Genomic DNA, 21,016 nt, shown 5'->3' with positions numbered 1-21,016 from the left:
TCTTAAAAATCTTAGGCCATGTGAATTTAGTTTAAGATGACAATGGAACATCTAGATAGAAAATTCCAGCAGACAAGTAGAAATAATGAATTCAAGCTCAGGAAAGAGAAAGTGGTGAAGGGGCTGGACACAGATTTTGTAATCAAACCAAACTCTTCTCAGACTTTGAAATTTACAGTGAAGCTAGGGAAATGGGTGGGGTTCCTGGGAAAGTGTGAAGAAAAAAAAAATCCAAAAGCAGGAGGGAGACATAAAAAGAGACAGCAGAAGAGCCAGGAATCTGCCTGATAGAGGAGATTCAGGATGTTAAAAGTAGGAGCCAAAGGTTTCTAGATGGAAGGGGCTGACAAGATAACTTCTCTACTGCAGCAGAGACGTTGGGCAGCATGTGAACAGAAAACATGCTGCTCATTTGTGATTAAGAGGCCAGTAGGAATTTGAGTGAACTGCAATTTACAGCCTCAAAAACATTTTAAAAACAAGTGTCAAGATGGTCCTCAAATCTCAGAGCCTAATATTTGAATGTCTAATTTAACTCACTCATTCTGAAGCAAGTTAAACCCAGAACACAAAACTCATATGATTCATCTAAGGCAAAGATACAAACTGACAACCTAAGCACCAAATTCAACCTACGGTTTTGTTTGGATTAAAACCAAACCCAGTGCCGTCGAGTCAATTCCAACTCATAGCAACCCTACGGGACAGAGTAGAACTGTCCCGTACAGTTTCCAAGGAGGGCCTGGCAGATTTGAACTGCTGACCCTTTGCTTAGCAGCCGTAGCACTTAACCACTACGCCACCAGGGTTTCTGTTGTTTGGACTATGTGGTGTTAAAAAGAAAATGATGCTTTTGCCCCACTAATCTCTATGGGCTAACCCTTGGCCTGCTTCAAGGGTTTCAATCACCTGCCTGTATATTAGAAGAATTTGAGAATGCAAGCTGGCTTAAGAGTAAAACTGGAGCAAAAACCGAGTTTTTATGATTCCCTTCCTCTCTGTCACACTGCCTATCTTATATAACTGATGGACACTCTTAGTAAGTTTTTACTGATGCATTTTTCTATATAATTTTATTTTACTAAAATCATGTTCTAGACAAGATGTTAGATGGTGAGTAGGGTGGCAAAGCAAATTAAGTGTGCAAACTCTGTATAAACATGTAAGATAAAACTGGTAAGTGAGGCTCAAAATAACTGCCAATAATTTAAGCTAGTAATTACCACTGAGTTTCTCCACCAATTCTGTTGTTCATTTGTGCCCGTCTAGATCAGCTTTATCCACAACTACCTCAGTGGATGCTTTGAGACCTTCTAGGTGGCACTAAAGACAAAATGATCAGCAAGCTTCTTGGATAAAACATAACCCAGGCTGCTTTACCATTAGTCAGGGTTCGTAAGCTGCGGATTTAGACACTCAGCTACATGTATAATCTGTCATGGCTAAAGATCATTATCTATTAAGAATCTCTAATAAGACTAGTTAAATACTCATTAAGTTGAGAACAAAATAATATTCTAATTGTCCAGTAGATAAACTTTATCCCTGACACAAATGTATCTGTATCTACAGTCATAAAATAAAAACACTATAACTTTATATAAACTCAGTATGGGACTTTATTAAGAATATGATTTATTTGAACAGCTGATGCAGAAATCTAATAGGGGAATGCTATATGATGAATTAAAGAAAGATTAATGAAATATGGCTCAATATCAGAATCAAGGGCTTTGGATTTTGCTTAATACTATATTTCTTAAGCACAACCCAATAGTATCAAACAAGTAATTTAAATATTCATGGTATAGTTAGGTACTTAATATCAGATTTGAAAAACTGAACACTTGGTCTTGACATACATCAGTAATATCTAACATTGCACTAAAAGTCCAAGCATCTTTATAAAAGATTAGCCCCAAATTAATTATTGAAAAGAAACCTAGGCATTTCAGAAATACTATACTACGCTTCTCCATTTCAGTTAAAATAGACTCATTAGACTTGGTACCCAATTTTCCAAAACATTGAAGTGAATTTTAAACTTCAGATAAACAAGCTTGGAATAAACCTCTTTATTAATATTTACAATAAAACTATTCTTTCAATGATAGTTTACAATATATAATACTTTCTGTTCCTAAACTCTCATTTCTAAATCACATCAACAGATGAGTAAAAGGAATATTTTTTTCATAGGGAAAACTTAATACATGGAACAAAAGGTTCTACCCGAGTAGTGGATAACTGCTATAGGATCGCTATGAGTTGGAATCGACTCGATGGCACTGGGTTTATATATATATATATATATGTATATATATGTATATATATATATGTATATATATGTATATATATATATATGTATATATATATATATATATAAACCTTGCCATTGAGTTGATTTCAACTCATAGCAACCTTATAGGACAGAATTTCAACTCGTAGCAACCTTACAGGACAGAGTAGAATCACCTCATAGGGTTTCTAAGGAGCATCTGGTGGGTTCAAACTGCCAAACTTCTGGTTAGCAGCTGCAGCTTTTAACCACTACACTACCAGGGTTTCCAACATTATGTAGAAGTATGACATTAGTTTACTCCTATAGACAGAAGCTATATGGCTGTGTATGCCTTATAGAATTCTTCTAGCCTTGTCATTTGTTTGGAAACCCTGGTGGTGCAGTGGTTAAGAGCTATGGCTGCTAACCAAAAGGTTGGCAGTTCAAATCCACCAGGTGCTCCTTGGAAACTCTATGGAGCAGTTTTACTCTGCCCTATAGGTTCACTATGAGCTGGAACTGACTTGATGGCAACAGGTTTGGGTTTTTGGTTTTGTCATTTGTTTAGCTGCTGGGCTTGGAATGGAGCATTAATTTCAGTGAAAATCAGATTTTGTTTTTAAGTTTAAAAAAAATGTACTCCAGAATTTAAAATTCTCAACCTCTTCATAACCTCTTTACCTCTTCACTTTGGCAATTTTCATATAAGCTCTATGTCTAATGATTAGTGAACCTAGTGGGCTAAAATTAAGGAGAGATGCTCGGAAAATCATGAAGACATGTTGAAACACAATTGTATTACAGATTTCTTTGTGAAGTTCTCCAAAATTTTATAAAATGGCAAAATTCCTACAGATTTGCAAATATAAAAATTACCATAAAATATTTTCAACTTAGTTTGTCAGAGTGCAAAAGAAAAAAAAAAAAATTCATTATGGTACCTACACAGTGGGTAGCTGCTCATTTACTTTATCCACAAAGCCTGATAAACTTAAGAAAATTTAAAAATGACTTGAGTAGAATTCAAGTAACCAACAGGAAGTTGTTTTTCTGCTTTAAATCATGAAAACTGGTAGAACTTTTCACTGTGATTAAACAATTGAGTGAAAAATCAAGACGGGACTTGGATTTTTTCTACAATTCAAGAAGTAGAATAAAATTTCTTCAAAATCCTACTATCTTCTTCAGCTGCTGCTCCCACCCTCGTACCACCTTTCCATTCCACTTCCTCCTTCCTGTGTTCTCTGTGTAATCATATTTTCATTTTATAAGTGCTAAGAACCCATTTGATCCAAGCTTTCAAAGCGAACTTTCCATTAATACTTGTTTCCTAGGAAAGTTATACAAACATCATATATAAATCAAACACATGGCACAAATTACAGCAGTTATAAACCAAAATGGGTTCCAGAAGGCAAGCTCTCCGTCCTCACCTGTAGAAGTATGAACACCCCCTGACTGTGTTGTGAGTGAAATGTTCCTGAGTCTTCTCATTTCCAAAATCCTCCAGAGGGTCTGACCACAGGATATCACACATAGGTCCATAAGCAGGTGGTTCTTTGAATCGGTCTAACTAAGAAAAATAGAAGACAGAGAGCAAAATACTAACCTTGGGAAACTTGGAATCCAGAAAACAGGAGAAAGCAGCACTGTGCACTGCTCATCCTTCTCTCCCAAACATGGTGCAGAGTGAACTGCTCCCCAACCCCCTCTCTTCCCGTCTCTGCTCCTTCGTTTCTCCCCATTACTCTACTCTTCATCTCTCTTTACCTTTCTTTCTTCCTCTCGATGAGCTCATTTATTGTCTCCATTCATTTCACCCTTCATCCTCCTCTTGCTTCTTTATTCCTTTTTCCTATTTTTTTTTCTTTTTCCTATTCTCCCTTTTATCCTTCTCTTTCTCTCCAGATTGATTTTATTCAAGTGTTTTAGTCATTACCAGTTAACATGACTCTATCTCTGTGTCATTGCTGGAGGAGGAGCTTCGATTTTATTTTATATTTGGGGAGATTCCTATTACTGATTCCATTAAAGCGTGATTTAGAGATGTGGATGGGGAATAACTTACGGTTTTTACGTTTAACAACATAATTTTGGGAACACAGGGTTTTCATTTTAAGAGTAGCTACTTGCTATATCAGAACAGCACATAAAGGCACATGGTATTTTGGCTGAGACAACAACATTTTGCGTCTTTATTCATTTGGGGATACCTAGGTTTCTAGTTAAAGTACAAACTTATTGTACAGGGGTGGATTATCCAATAAGCATGGTATGTGGGCTTACTTGGGCTTACTTACTATTCTGTGGTGAACAATTTCATCCAGTTTTCACCAAAGTCATGTGAAATTGTTCACCACTACAGATTAGTAAGCAAACACAATTAAGCCCACGCATACCTTGCTTACAGTAAACCGTGCATACCGTGTTTACTGGTTAATCTGCCCTTGCTATTGTAATTTACCTAATGCGTACAAAGAAACAGTAATGATAAACACGAAATTAAACCCAACTTTAGCTGGTCATTACTCATTTTACAGTTCTAAGCTTTATACTTTTGACTGAAGCCCTCATATGAAATCCATTTTCCAGCCATAAATGCTTAGCAAAGTCATATTTCAATTTAAAATGGTCCATTTAGAAGGTATGAGCAATATAATAACTGGAAATGAGACATTTCACCAATTTTATAAACACTGTCACTATGCTTTAGTTTATCCTAATTTAACCATATTTAAAGGATCTTTGGTAAAGTTGGCAGATATAATAAAGCTTCTTGAAAAAAACATAAAGTAGCTATGAAATCCCATTAAGGATTGATATCCTCCATAGTCAATACGTTAATATTTTTTAAAATCCCATAGAGATGGTGAATGAATCAGGCTGTCAACCAATCAAATTCTCTATTTTTCCTGGGACATACAGAGTAATTAGGTAACAGTTTTGCTACAAACCACTTTTTTTAATATCTAAAAAGAATGAAGTATTATTTCATATTTTCAACACTCAATTAAAAACCTCAATAAGACAAAGTCCTCTCTCTGTATTTTGGCCTTCACGTTAACCATAAAATACTCATTGCATATTTATACCTCTAACTTGTTTAAGAAATTTAAATAATTCATGCTTGTGTAATAACACAACCAATAAAAATAACGTTTGTCCATAAAAATGCAGAATTTCTTTCCGAGGAAGCAAGAACTTATTTTTAGGGGTAGACCAGCAGAGGAGGGCAGACTTGCTGGTTAATGTGAATCCCAAACCAAAGATCTGGGAAGGCAACCATAAAACTGAATATATTATGGGAAATTTACAAAGCGCATTTTAAAAGTTAATATCATCTACAGTAAAAATAAACTAAAATGCATAATTAATTAAAGTGTGGCGGAAACTCTAACGGACATATAACAAAATGCAAACATAAATATCACTTTATGACTAAGTCTAGAGCTTAATGATATAAGTGAAAATTGAATATAATATCTGAAACATGCCTGAAAGTAAGTCCTTGGGATAATGGGAGATTTTTTAAAGATGTACTTAATTCATGATGAGACATATGGTTGTTTATTTCCAAAGAACTCACCAGATCCTAGAAGAATGAATTGGTCACATTCTCGTAGAAAGTGAATGGCTCTATACGTGAACTCCATGACTGTAATTCAGTATCACATCTCTACACTACCGGAAATACTGAACAAATGCCAATGCTCTGTGTGTTGTAGAACAGCAGAAGCAAAAGTGTAATGAATGCATTGAACACACACACACAGAGCAGGAAACAACGGTTTATTTTATGCACTTCTTTTCTGTTTGATTTTAAAAATAAAAATTATGTATTTCCTTTTGAACAGGAAAGTAAGTAAAATATTATTGCTACATCTGAAGCCCTGAACCTTCTACTCTGTCACATGGTGTTGCTATGAGTCAAAAATTAACTCAATGACACCCAACAACAACATAATGTTTTCCTTTCCTAAATATATTTTTTCTTAAAAACCAGTGAGCTTCTAAAATAAAACCGAGTTTATAATAGTAAAAATTTATGATGTACAAAAATATCCATGATTAAATAAAAAAGCACTTCCTCAACACCATGAGTTCCATGAAGAAAAGTATTTAAGAAACACAACGAATGAGAACCATATAAAAATGGTTATTTATTTTGTAGCAGAGGTTAATAAATTTTTGGGTGATTGTTGCATACTCAACAAAATGGCCTAGCAGCCCCTGTTCTTTCTATTTTTTGAAGTATAAAACTTTATCTATCAATGTTGCCCAAATAATAAAAATGCTAGTTTGAATGAACTTTTAACTAATCCTCCTTTTTAGAATAATCGCTAATTTTCTATTTTTATCTATGCACATGAAACTTAATAAAGGCATGAGAATAAAACATACATGTCTCTGATGTCCAGCATTTGCTAACAAAACAACCACACTCATTTGTATTTTGACCTATTCCATTTCTATACCTACTACAATAATTGTTTATCAAGTTCTTAATATGATGCATTAATGCATGGATAGATAGTTGATCTTTTTCTCCACTGAACAAAATAGAAAAGAAAGTATTGTTTACTAATTTAATAAGTTCAGGCAACTAATAGAATGAACTTGTAAATGTTGCCCAACATACAGATATCTGAGGTTTCCAAACTCAGGGAAAATGGGGAAAAAAATTAAATGGCAACCACTCAAGCGAGATTAAAAGATGCTTTGTATTCCAAAAATTAACTAAATGATAAGCAAGAGCCAGAATTTGGATTTTTGTCTATGATTATCCTTAAGTAAACTTATATTTAAGCAATAAATTCTGTACTTTCATAGTACATTACTTGTTTGAAGCCAAAGTCTTATAATGCATTAGGCTTAAATAAATAAAAACTAAGTATTATGTGTCTTTAAGACAAAACTGAGCACAATCATGATTTTCCTAGTTCAAATACAGTAATTTAGAACAATGTGACCTGCTCAGTCTTCCTAAAATTATTGGTGAGAGTAATAATAAAAGGTCAGAATTATTTCTACCTTTGTCCTCTTCTTTGGGATAAACACAAGCATATTTTCTAAGGTCTTACAACCAGGGAAAAGAAGAATCTAGAATATAGTATCTAACATTCATAATTTTCACAAAACATTTAGCTTAGACTTCCTAGAAAGAATGCTTGGTGTTGAACATACTCTTCTCAGTCACAAGTATTATGTAATAAACATTAATGTGAACAAATTATCATACCTTAAAAGAATTTTAGATATTTTCTCTGTTCCAGGTGATGTTATTTTAAAATAACATAGTAAAACACATTGCTTTCTCTCTTTGAGAATTTTGACACAAAGAAAAATATGCAGAGCTCTTTTAAATCACTCTTTCCCTCATCTTTTTTCTTACAATGCTGCAATTACCAGTGTTATAAACACAACTGAAGGGAAAAAAAAGATTCTCTTCTACTATATAAAACTATTCCATATTGTTACATTTTCTCATGAAAAAGACACAGTGCACTTCCACGTTCAGTCTAACTCATCTTTTTGCTGCCTCAAACAATAGCACCATATTTTTATGCAAATAATGTGCACCTTTTATGTTTGTTTGCCAACTATGCCCTCTCCCTGTAAGGTATTTTCGTAAGCACCTCTACGCCATTTTTTTTTTTTTTTTTTACATGTTACTGTAAAGAAAAATAGCATAGCCTGCTTACAAAAATACCTCACAGTGGAAGGAGAACTTGGTTGGCAAACATAGAAGAAACTAATGTTAAATGATGTTAAAAAAACTCTTAGGCATATTGGTGTGTATGTATTTATATATAAACCCCCTTTTTAATAAAAAGAAAAGTGGTAAAAAATGATGTCTCTTAGAAAGTCAACTGTTTTTCACTCATCTACTCAAGACAATCAATATAATAACACCATCGCCTTTTTAAAAACTGTTATTTTAAAATTTTTTTTAACTGTAACAATAAATATAATATGCACACAATTTAAAGGTCAAGCTGTGACATTTCCCACGGGCAAATTTTCTACCCATACATAAGCAAGGATAATGAAAAGACACATATATTTTTAGGAATCAAATATTTTATATTTCCAGTGAAATATGTCACATGGCAACATGAACCCTGAGGTTTTAGACATGAAAACTCTACCAGGTAGATCTTTCTAGAGAAAAAAAATAACACAAAGAAGACATTCATAAGCACTTCAAATCATTTTAATTCAATACCGATAAAGGCAAAGTAACTAATATTATGACTTAATCTGTTAATGTTATTAATGTTAATTTACTAATGTTATGACTTACTTATGACTTAAGCACACAGAATGATTAAACCTGGAAAATAACAGAACTTACTTTTCTGATATCGTCTAAAGTGTTAATCTCTGGAGACAAACCACCGTGTACACACAGGAACTGCTGGTTCATCAGGGCAGCCAGAGGAAGGCAGTCAAAGGCATCCATACAGGCATCGTATACACGTTCCGAATACTTTATTTTACCTTTTAAAATATCATTTAAAAAAAAAAAAAAAAGCAAATATTTACCCTTCTGATTTCATAGCTAGGATAATTTCATTCAGTTTATTTTTATTGTTTTCTTGCCAGGATTGTATTGTTTGCATAAAACTATACACCGTAAAATTCTAAAACATAACTAAGGTTTTTTTAAGAATTATAATATTAGCCTTTATAGCTATTGTGTGTTAGTTTTGTTGTGATCTGTATTTCACAATTTTTAGTAACTTTTTGTATAATGGAGGAGAGAACTTTTCTCTATGCATTCTTGCTATTTATCTGTAGATGTATGACAAAAAAACACTACACACAAACAAGTGGAATAGTGACCAAGAGAAAGATGGCCATAACGCTGTCTGATTTTCCTGAATGATCTTGTGGAAAAGCAGACGGCATGAAACAAGGTTCATAAAGTCACTTCTATCTCACTGCACATTGCTTTTCCATTATCAACTTATATTTAATGCTTTGACAGGGGAAGCCTTTATGCTCCATTTAATAGACGACTAAATGATGGAGAGAAATTTAAGTTTCAATGGACAATGCAAAAAAAAAAAGAGAGAGAAGGATAATGGAATTTATAGGAAGTACTCCCCACTTCTATCTTTAAAGGAAGCACCTATCTCTAAAGGAAGAAGTAATCTTTAATTTTATAAAATTGACTATATGCTAGTATTTTATCTATTGGATACAAAAAATACAGGGATAGGGTTGAATCTATCTTCCATTTGTTTGTCTGGAGTTGTCTGAAGATTAAAGGGTAGTGTCATTAACCTAAATAGCAGCATTCTTGCCATTTAAAAAATAGTAACTTCATCATCAGTTTTTTAGGAAAAATTATACCAATCATTAATTCAAATTCTTAGATCACTTCACTGAAGAGAATTTAAAATTTAAAAAAATTCTGAAATCTCTGTCTATGCTTTTAAGGAAATACAAAATGATAAAAAATAGTGTCATTTTAAAGTTTTGGCTTGGCATAATACAATGCCAAGTGCTCAGAGTATCTATTAAAATGACTTCTTTTCCCTTATGGTGTTTAAAGAATAAGCTTGAAGTATACTTACATTCTTGTTTAAATGTGAAATACTCTGTTAGATGTCTACATTCATGATTTCCACGAAGTAAAAACAGTGTTTTGGGGTAAAGGATTTTCAAGGCCCACAAATAGAGCACACACTGAGAAAAAAACATAAAAATGTATAAAAATAAATATTTTCCCATTATACTTATACATTCCATTGTTCACATATCATAAAGACATGAACCAAGCAGGTTACTGTCATCAAAAGTCTCCAAAAGGTTAGGCCTTACTAGAGAGAATACTCACGGCCAAACAAAAAACAATACTTTGGTACAAAGCCAAGGTTTATCTACACCTGAAATATATATACTTATTTAGGATTTATAAACATACCAACAATCATGAAGATGGCACAGGACCAGGCAAACTTGCATCCTGTTTACATGTGGTCGCCATGATTCCGGCCTACTCAATGGCATCTAACAACAACTTAGGATCTATACCCCATAAGAAGAGAATGGATTCCATATAGTCTTTAGAAGGAGATTTGTGTGGCTTGGAGGGAGAGGGAGCTGGTTAAAAGTAAAATAAAATAAGGAAGAAGCTTGAATGAAAAACTACTAAAAATAAAAATACATTGGTATAGGAGTGTGAGAAGACAAATGATTAACAAACAATAAGATACTACGCTCATTTTAATTTCTTTTAAAAGTCAGTAATAGAAATGGGAGAATTGGAATGAAAAGAGAAGACAAAATTTGGGCCAACACTGACATTCTCAAACTGACTTGAACTATGTCACTACTTTCTATGAATTTTCTCTCCTTCGTTAGTTCCCTACTTTCTTCTCCCCATCAACTTATGTATTTCAATATTTTCAATATATAAAGCCTTACATTTTTTGTTATATAAATAAATACAACTAAATTGAAGGTCAGGGAACCTCAGTACACATATGGTTAATGGCTCTCAAATTAGCTACTTGGACATTGTAGTGTGTGTAAGAATGATGGTCAACTGCACATTTACCAGGTTTGGACTAAATCTACATTGACACGGTCTTCCTGGAATCTGCAGTAAGATAACTGGACTATTCACATATTAGCATCAATTTCATTATTCTCAACTGGCATTTATTAAGAACCTACAGGGAACAGAAAACCATGCATTGAAAAGCAAGTATGGTTTTTATGTTCATGAAATTTATGTTCTGAAAGTGAAGCTGAGAAGATACAGGAATCTCAAAAATAGACAAGTCTGATTCAAGTTACTAAAATCTGAAACCACAAAACACCTATAATTATATTTTAACAATCAACGTTCCAACATTTTGTAGATATGATGGGTAAAGTCCATAGGGAAAATCTACTGGCACTTACTAGTTGTGGTATTGTTAAGATACTCATCTCTGTTAGCTTACATAATAATTCATTAAATGAGTGGAAATTAATTACATTTGGAGAAAATACTAATTATCAGAAGAGGTATGTATTATTGTGTTGTTCAAGCAACATATCTTCTCCAGCTATGTAACTATGATTGAAGCAAACAAAAATAATGCATTGACATTATATAATAATTAATTTTCTATTTACCATTTTCTGATTATTGTTATTAGCTAAAGTTCATGTGAATAACATGACTCTTTTTTAAAAGTAAACCAAGTGGCCTCTTCAAGTGATCCTTGAAGCATTCATGATCTGTTGATACGTGTAAATGTCCCCTGTTAGTCCAGTAGCTCAGTGAGTCTCTGCTGTGTATCAGGTTTTAAAGGTGTATACTCTGTCCTATAGGGTCGCTATGAGTCGGAATCGACTCGAGGGCACTGGGTTGGGTTTATTTACATGTTTGAAAAAAAAGCAGTCTGTAGTACACAAGCTTGTCTCAGATTTCAGAGCAGATATATATAAACTGTTATTAATGTCAATGAGAACTGTTGCTAATATAAATTTATAAAGTTGCACCTTAATCTGGAAGAAATATATATTTTTTACCAAATTGTTGATTAATTTGGGATGTCTAATTTAGAATGGGATGGATATGTAAAATTTTTCAAAGATTATATTTACATCTTGTAATTATTATATTGAATATACCATATTTGTACCCAAATAACATGCCTTTTACGTGTGTTTGCCAAAATACCTCATGGGGAGAGGGCGCAGTTGGCAAACAAACGTAGAAGGTGTGCGTTATTTGTATAAAAAATACGGTATTTTATTTATATGCTGGAAGGATACACATTTGGCTTCACTCTGTTGTTAAGTACTGTTGAGTCAATTCCAACAGACAGTGACCTTGTAGGACAAAGTAGATCTGCTCCACAGGGTTTCCTAGGCTGTAATCCTTACGGGAGCAAATTGCCAGGTCTTTTCAACCATGGAGCCACTGATAGGTTCAAACTGCCAATCTTTTAGTTAGCAGTTGAGAGCTTAACCATTTAGTGACCAAGGCTCCTTGGCTTCACTGTAGCAACTTTTTAAAAATGTTTTTACTAAAGTATAACTTACATACAGTTGAGTGCACTTATTTTAAAAGTGCAGGTCAATTAATTTTTTTTACATATGTATACCCCCATGAGACCACTACCTAGATCAAGTTAGAGAACATTTCAGTAGCCAGAAGGCTCCTTTGCGCCCCCTCCCAGTCAGCAGCCCGCTGGAAATGTAATCACAATTCTGACCTCTTTTAGATTACTTTTGCTTGGGACAATTCATTTTGAAGCAAACTATTATCTCACCAGCTAAAATCTCCAATACAATTTTTTAACCCCATTCATATATTGCCAGAGAAATCACACTTTAAAAACCACATTTTCTTTTTCACCATCTGTTAAAGGTCCTGTTTTAATGTTAGTATGTGTCTTTATCACCTCTAGTCTTAATAACTGCAGCTCTTTCATAACTGAAACCTCAAAGAGTGATACAGAAATGTTCTATGATAAATATTCCTACCACACCTATTTACCTTTAAAATGATTCAATACACATTTAATTTTCCTTGTTACTTAATGGATTTAAAGCACCCAGTATACAGTAAGAATTCTGGAAATATTAGCTCATTTTCTGTAAATGAACAGGAAGGAAAAAAGAAAGGAAGGAAAGAAAGAAGGAAGGAGGGAGAAGGAAGAAAGAAAGGAAAGAAATACCTTAATTTCCCAATTCTTGGCTCAAAATACCCAAAAAATAAGAGTTCTCTTTTCATATTTTATTTCTTTCTCCCCTGGGCAAGAATAAAATATCTTCACAAACACTGAATAAAACCACAAATGTGGCCAGTATGGAAGAAGTGGCATGGTAAATGAAAGGGCAAGGGGGGACTGGAAAGTGCAGCCCTGCCAGCCTTCACCATCAACATCTGGTGAAAGAGAGCTGCCAAGCACAACTGTCTTGCTGACAACTACTTGCCATTGAGTTCTAACATTCTGGAGAGCTGAAGGTCTTGAGCAAAAGTATAACTTGATTTTGTTTTTAAAAGAAAATCCTCCTCAAAAAAAAAAATTATCATAATTAAGCAATGAAATAAAAGCTGGATAAATAGTTAGTTTTGTCTATGTGGTATCAGGTGACTCATTTGAATAAAATTTTCACAGAATTAATTGGTTAAGGTGGCAACAGAGCCAAGTTTCACCGGGCTTGTTTTTACATGGTGAGATGTAAATTAGCAGTACTAATCACTTTCAACTGGAACACTATCTTTACTCTTAATAACTAAATAAATATTTACATTTAAAGTTAGTCTGGGTTATAGATTATGCAAGATTGAGTCTCTTCTATCATTTTTAGTAATTTTCTTCTTTGACACCATTTCTGCTATTTAATTTATCCATCTTGTGCAATGAAGCAGAACTAATGATTTCATTTTTTTTCCATTAGTTTAATTGGATCATTGATAATAATGGTGCAGTAGTTTATTTATAATTTATGCTTTTTAATGAAGAGTATTCTCAAAAAATTGCTCAGGGAAATAAAGAAGGATATAAAAAAAAGATACAGCTCCACCTATATATTATAACCAGCCCTCTTAATGTAATTATTTATGCTATAAAACATTCCAATCAAAATTACTGTCCCTCAATCATGACACAATTAAGTGGAAAATGTGCCTTGGTGGGGGGAAAATTCAAAACACTGAAATGTCAAATGTGGTTCCTCTCAGATGTCATTTTCCTGGGCTGACAAACACACGGCAGAGCAGCAGGGAAATAGCAGTGCAACATAAAGATGATTGGCTACAGAGGATAGCCTGACAATTTCTTCCTCATGTCTGGGACATCACTCTGTCACCTAACATTGCTTGCTGTATCGTCTGTTTGTTACTCTCAGTTAGAAGCATAGAACACTGCCTGCCTTGCTGTGATTCACTCTGGTCTCTGAGTTTTCAGCTGATAAGCAAAACTACTCTTCAGGATTAAACATGTTAGACTCCTGGGTAGAGATCCAGATGTAATCACATGGGCAGGGCCAGCTCACTGCTACCAGTTGTGGTCAAGTCGAAGCAGATTCATAGTGACCCTACTGGACACAGTAGAACTGCCCCACAGGGCTTCCAAGAGTGGCTGGTGGATTCGAACTGCTGATCTCTTAACCACTTTGGTTTGCGGCCAAGCTCTTAACTATTGTGCCACCTGGGCTCCAGCTCACTGTTAGGGCCCAGGCAATGCAGTGCAGAATGGCTAGAAAGCCAGTATGAGGATGTGAATAGAAGTAAATAGCTGTACCTGCCTCTGTTTGCAAGTCTGAGTTTTTCCTTCCGTTCTCAGAGAGACAATTCAGAAATGGACCCATACATAACATATGCTTGATCAAAGAGGTTAGGTGGCATTGGTGCAATCATTGGAAAGAGGATAGTATTTGGTGTGAGACAATTTATTACTCAAAACAAAATTACCTCTTTCATCACTATTCAAAAACTTGCTTGTTTTATTTGAGCTAACATTGCAGGAAATGATTTCTATTCTTGGCAAAAAGAGAATATTATGGGTGAAGGAGTGTTCAAAATGAGTTCTAGGCACTGCCCAGAGCACACTACCTCGCCACCTGTTGCGGTCAAGTTGATCCCAACTCATGGCGATTCCATGTGTGTCAGAGTAGAACTGTGCTATGGGGTTTTCAACGGCTGGTTTCTCAGAAGTAGATTGCCAGGCCTTTTTTCTGAGGCATCTATGGGTGGATTCGAACTTCTAACCTTTCAGGCAGCAGCTGAATACATTAACCATTTATACCACCCAGGGACTCTGAGCACATTACCTAGCACCTATAAATATTGATCAGTATAGACTTATGGAATCCGAACCTATTTTCAAAGCTAATTTAGTAAAAATTAAACTTAAGTGCTCCTGTTTGCCCTGAGGATAGCCAAAGAAGAATACCTCCAGTGGACCCCTGAATTATTGAGATAAATCGAAAACCTTTTGAGGTTTGTTAGAATACCACATGCTAAGAAACCGAGCTCTTATTTGAGGATTAATAATAATAATAATAGTATCATATTCACAAGAGAATATTTTATATTCAATGTTTTGACCTTTGGATTTTATAAGTGAGGGAGAGGGCTGTGTGTAAGCGTTTGCACATGGGTCAGTGAATGTGAATGTGTGTCGCAGTTTCTTTTTTTTTTTTTCTCACTATATGTGATGCATTTAATGAATACACAGTTGGGGCATGGGGTAACGGAAAGAGTACTGGCTTTGAATCCCAGCACTGTCATTTTATTACATGTGTGATGCTCTCCGAGTCGGTTTCCATACCTATTAATTAATGAGGACATTTACAATCCTTGTAGACTTGTGAGGAATAAATAAGATGATTTACATAATGCAAATCATACCATTTATACCATGTAAACAATGTTAGCTTCCTTAATTCCCAGTAAAAACCCGAGAGTATTCTCAGTAAGTGTATTTCATAAATGTGTTCTATTTTAAATGCGATGATAATATCACTGAGTCACCCAAAGTCTCTCAAAGGTCAGAATATAATCAAAATGGATCGTTTTTACATATGAGTCCATTAAATTTTGTCATTTCTTCATGAACAAGTGTGGCAAGGTCCCTAGGCTATATTCCAACTCTTGGAGTTTAATTAAAGACCTGTTTGTGATGACGGGACTCTGATACATACAGCTCAGAATTTTTAAATGCCCTATTATACCTATCAGAAACCCTGGTGGTATAGTGGCTAGGTGCTATGGCCGCTAACCAAAAGGTCAGCAGTTCAGATCCACCAGCGCTCCTTGGAAACTCTATGGGGCAGTTCTACCCTGTCCTATAGGGTCACTATGAGTCGGAGTTGATTTGATGGCAATGGGTTTTTTGGTTTTATGATACCTATATTTGACATGGGAAACCCTGGTGGTGTAGTGGTTAAGTGCCGAGGCTGCTAACCAAAAGGTCGGCAGTTCAAATCTGCCAGGCACTCCTTGGAAACTCTACTGGGCAGTTCTACTCTGTCCTGTAGGGTAGCTATGAGTCAGAATCAACTTGACGGCAGTGGGTTGGTTTTTGTTTTTATATTGATATGTCACCAACATCCAGTTTGATTCTTTGCTTTATTTTGAAAATGCACACACTACTACACAAAATATCACAACTTCCATGATTCAAACACACAAATTAGTTGTAAACAAAAAAAATCTACCATGGAACAAGTTAGTGATTACTGATTCTCAACTTCTTTAAGAAGCAGAGCTCTAAAAAGCTCTAATTAGTGAGAGTTTGGGAAATGTCAAGTGGTTTGAGGCCTGAGCTGTAGAAGCCTGCATGCTTTGAGTAAAAACATCAGAGGTAAATAAAGACTGATAAGATTAAAGAATAATATTATCCAAAGATGTAGCTGGTGAGACAGAAAAGAAAAAAATCAATTGTGTCAATTGTTACTCAAGCAATACATGATTTAGTGCTTTGCCTGTATTACCAAATAAAAAATAACGTTATGGACTCTGATTAAACAAAGATACAAACTAAGTTAAAACCACATTATAACATGTTTTATTAAAAAAAAAAAATTTCTAACACAGAACTCCATCATTCGACTGATGAAAATTATCATTTCCAATAGGATAACTCACATGCTTTCCTCACTTAGTGAACTTCAAGGACAGTAAAGCTCCTATTTTATTTATTCTCTCAGAACCTTGCATAGGAGTACTATGGATGTTAATAAGATGAATGTAAGCGTTACTAAAATAATTATTAAATACTTCTTAAATTCTACATACCCATACTTCATGGGGAATAACAGAAAGCCTCTACCTTCCACTGTTGTTTTCAGTCTTTCTCAAACCTGGCTCTGTGTTGGAATCACCTATGGCCATATGAACACATTCTGTTTCATGGGATGCAAGTGAAGTAACTGTGCAACTTCTGGGAAATATCCTTAAAGGAGAGGATATGCCCCTCTCTTTCCCTTTTCTCCTTTTTGCTTAATGTAATGTGGGAACATAATGGCTGAAGCTGGTGTAGTCATCTAAGACCACAAAGTTGCTTTTGCAATGAGGCCATACACATCAGAGCAACAGGCAAAAAGAGCCTGGGCCCCAACATCATGCTGGGTCACACTAGCCCTGGTTTGCCTATCTATGAACTTTTATCTGAGAGAAATAAATTTCTCTTATTCAAACCAATTCTTCTAGTTCGAACCAGTTCTTCCTGGTTCAGTCATGGCTGAGGATCCCAAACTGGAACAGACACAAATTTTTAAAATTCGAGTAAACCGGAACAATAGCTGGAATGGGAAAAATTACGGGCTAAAATTCTGGCAGAAACTTAGTCTCCCTCTTAGAAAGCAAGGGCAGCACACCCGTTGCCTAGCGATCAAATCTCTTGCCTGAGGGATTTTCAGCAGAGGTAGAAACAGCTGTCTCCCATTCAAAGATGGCAGCTGGCCACGCCACTTTGAATCTGTGTCATTCTCCAGTCTTGCCAATAATCCAGTCTCATGTATCAGGCTCCTGGAAGGGCTCACTACACCTCTTCCAAGTCTCCCATTCCAGGGCTTCGACCTGTAATTTTTCCCATTCCAGTTACTGTTCTGATTCACCCTAATTTTTATCGAGTCTGTTTTGGTTTCACTTTGTCGGCCATGACTGAACTGGTTCAAATGGATTTGAATCCCAAGTTCAAAACTTCATTAAGCAAGGTTTTTGTTTGTTTGTTTGTTTGTTTGTTACTCCTGGCAGATGCTAGTACTAATTGATTACAAAGCTCTTATATAGGGGACACTGAGCTTCTGTTAAGGGTGTTGGAAAAATTCGTGAATGGTGATGGTTGAACAATATGATTAATGTATTAATGTCACTGAATTTTACATGTAAAGATTGATGAAATGGCAAATATTTTGTTACTTATGTATTCATCACAATAAAAGAAAGGAAGGAAAGGAGGTAGGAAGGGAGGATGATCATTAAAAAAAAAAAATTATACTCAGTCATCCTTCCCTCCCAGTCAAGCTGATCAAGTTAGCCCATAAATGAGGTTTACTAATTTTATGCTCTGTACTTGGGCTATGGTCAACTTCCCTTCTAGCTAAATCTTACTTGTTCTTTGATTCATTCTTCCCAAAACACATATATCCTCAAAATCCTCTCACTTTTCTGTATTCCAATGACACTTATTTTCTACCATTTATCACAGATTTAAATAATCCATTCAAATAATTGAACCCTGGATGACCATCTGCTCTAGACTGCTGTTTACGTATAGCCTTACATGATTATATTCCTATAGAGACTTAGATTTCCAAAAGCAAGGATGTGTATCTCTTCATATTCTCCACAGTCCTAATCATAGTACATATACATACTATACATAGTACATATACATACTATACATGTGCAATGATATTTGCTTACTAAATTTAAGAAATATTAAAAATTTACTTTCTTCTTTAGATTTATACACTACCACCAACCCCCTTCCTCATCATGAATAATTGAGAAATTTATGACCCTTAAATGTAGAAATTAACATATTATATATTTTTCAATGATTAGACTGAATAGCCCAAACTAAAATTGTTATATCTTTAAAAACAAATGCTTAAGGATGACATGTTTTTCAATACTACATATTGCTATAGTAAATAAAATATAATATAAATTAAAAAATATAAAATCTTTTGTTTTATTATTATTACAAATATGTGATGCTGGTGTGTAAAGTCTATAAAATTAACTTTTATTTTTAAGACCAATTCTCCTTTCTATAGCTTTGACAGCACATATAATGTAGGTTGTTAGTTATTATAGCATGAACTCTGATTCTTTAAAATGTATTCTCATTTCAAACCATTTCATTCAATAAATATTTAATGAGTGCCTTTAACATGTATGAGACACCATGCGTGGCACCACGGAGAACAAATGTGGAATGGAACAGGGTCCTTGCCTTTATTTCAGATGTAATTTTTACTTATCTAAAGCAATCACAGGTGGGAGGTGGAGAGGACCCTCTACCCAAAGGTTATCTGTTTTGTTTTAATTAATGACTGTCACAAATGAATTGAGCTGTAGGGCATGTACCAGAAAAGACAAAACACAGCAGCTGTAAGTGTATACACACATACTTACACAATAAGCACACACGTAATTTGTTATGAATTTAGAAAGTGTATCATCTCATAATTAGAAGGCATAAACTTACAAACATATTCCTGCTTAATATATCAACTTTGAATAGTTCTTTCAAAAAGCAATAGGGAAAAAAAAAAACTAATATAAAATAAGATGGAATTTTTGCAAATCTGAAATATGTAAAATGTAAAAAAAAACAGAAAGCTTACTATTAGCCATTTCTTTGGCATCACCATGCACTAAAAAACAATGGGAATCCAGGCAAAGGAAAATATGTAACATCCCGTGAATTAAGTGTATTAAAGTTCATTATAAACTAGAGATTTCCTTAAGATGATAAGATTCACCACTCTTCATTTCACTAAGATATTGTTGATCCATAACTGAGCAGCTAAGAAGAAATGATGAGGACTTACTTCGATACTGAAGTACCCTCTGTCAACATAGTCCCCTAAGAAGAGGTAGCGAGTGTTGGCAGGAGATCCCCCCACTTCAAAGAGCTTCATCAAGTCAAAGAACTGTCCATGGATGTCCCCACAAACTGAAAGAAACAAATAAAATTCATTTTATGGTCATATCATGTTAAAATGCTGAATTCAATAATAAAATCATAAAATTTTAGAGCCAGAGGGAACTTAGTGGTCATCTTGGCCCAGACATTTCTTTTTACAGAACCGGAAACTGAGCAGAAGCTAAGTACCTTGCTAAAAATTCTGAAGTTAATTAGCAACAGACCTGGCTGTAGTATCAAGATCTCCTAACTGGAAAACAAAGATATTAATAACAATCATGGCTGTCATTAAGTGCATTTAACAATTCTGTGCTGGACACTTTATTAAGAAATTTATACATATTTTCTAATTTAATCCTAACAATGTCATGAGATTAGTCTTCGTTTTGCAGATCAGAGAACCGAGACAAACAGAGGTTCAGGAATTTGGCATAATCTATATACAACTGAACACTACATGTTATTGTCTTCTGAAGAAAAAAAATGTTGCTATGTATCATTAACCTGTATTTCAGCAAATCTAAAATATCAGTTGTAAGACATATCTGGTTTTATGTACCAAGAAAAAAAAAAAAAGCTCTGACAATTTAAATTATAAGAGTATTGTTTTTAACATGCATTCTAATATCAGATGCTACAATGAAAGAAAAAATAGTAAATCTTAGCAACTATGAAACACAATAGAAAAAAATCACTGAGGACTGTTGATTTGTTAATGTCCTCACCTTCCCTTTTAAGCCAAAATTTTTCAAACCCACTAGTCCCTCCTAAAAACAAACAAACAAAACCTTATGTATTCAGTACCCTTTATTTCACACAATACTTTCAAAGCCCTATAATATAAACATTATTATCTCTGATATACAGATGACGGAACAGTCTAGCTAAGAAAGGTTACATAGCTTGGTAGGGTCATGGTTAAAAATGGACGATCCAGGATTTAAATTCATATCTGCCCTACCCAATGTCTTGGCTATTCACCACCATGAATTATCGCATAAAATAATATCTCTTATTTTATGCTTGAAAGATGACCGTTATACTGTGGCTATTTCTGGGGCACTAAACGGTGAACGGGAAATGAAGAGGCTGAGCATGTTATCTTGATACATTA

General features: G+C 34.5%; 1 protein-coding gene across 3 annotated transcripts in view; it reads right to left on the bottom strand.

Annotated features, from left to right (window-relative positions):
* The window catches only part of PPP3CA (protein phosphatase 3 catalytic subunit alpha), a 366,845-nt gene that overhangs the window by 86,874 nt on the left and 258,955 nt on the right, over positions 1–21,016 (bottom strand). For all 3 annotated transcript variants that reach the window (XM_064285505.1, XM_010590472.3, XM_064285506.1), the window contains 4 exons: positions 19,808–19,932; positions 9,865–9,976; positions 8,637–8,782; positions 3,715–3,854 (listed from right to left, as the gene is read on the bottom strand). In XM_064285505.1, coding sequence (XP_064141575.1) covers positions 3,715–3,854; positions 8,637–8,782; positions 9,865–9,976; positions 19,808–19,932 — 523 coding nt within the window. The remainder of the gene's footprint in view (positions 1–3,714; positions 3,855–8,636; positions 8,783–9,864; positions 9,977–19,807; positions 19,933–21,016) is intronic.

The sequence above is a fragment of the Loxodonta africana genome, chromosome 5 (assembly GCF_030014295.1).
Source record: "Loxodonta africana isolate mLoxAfr1 chromosome 5, mLoxAfr1.hap2, whole genome shotgun sequence".
Classification (NCBI taxonomy): domain Eukaryota; kingdom Metazoa; phylum Chordata; class Mammalia; order Proboscidea; family Elephantidae; genus Loxodonta; species Loxodonta africana.
This window is presented reverse-complemented; position numbering and strand designations above follow the sequence as displayed.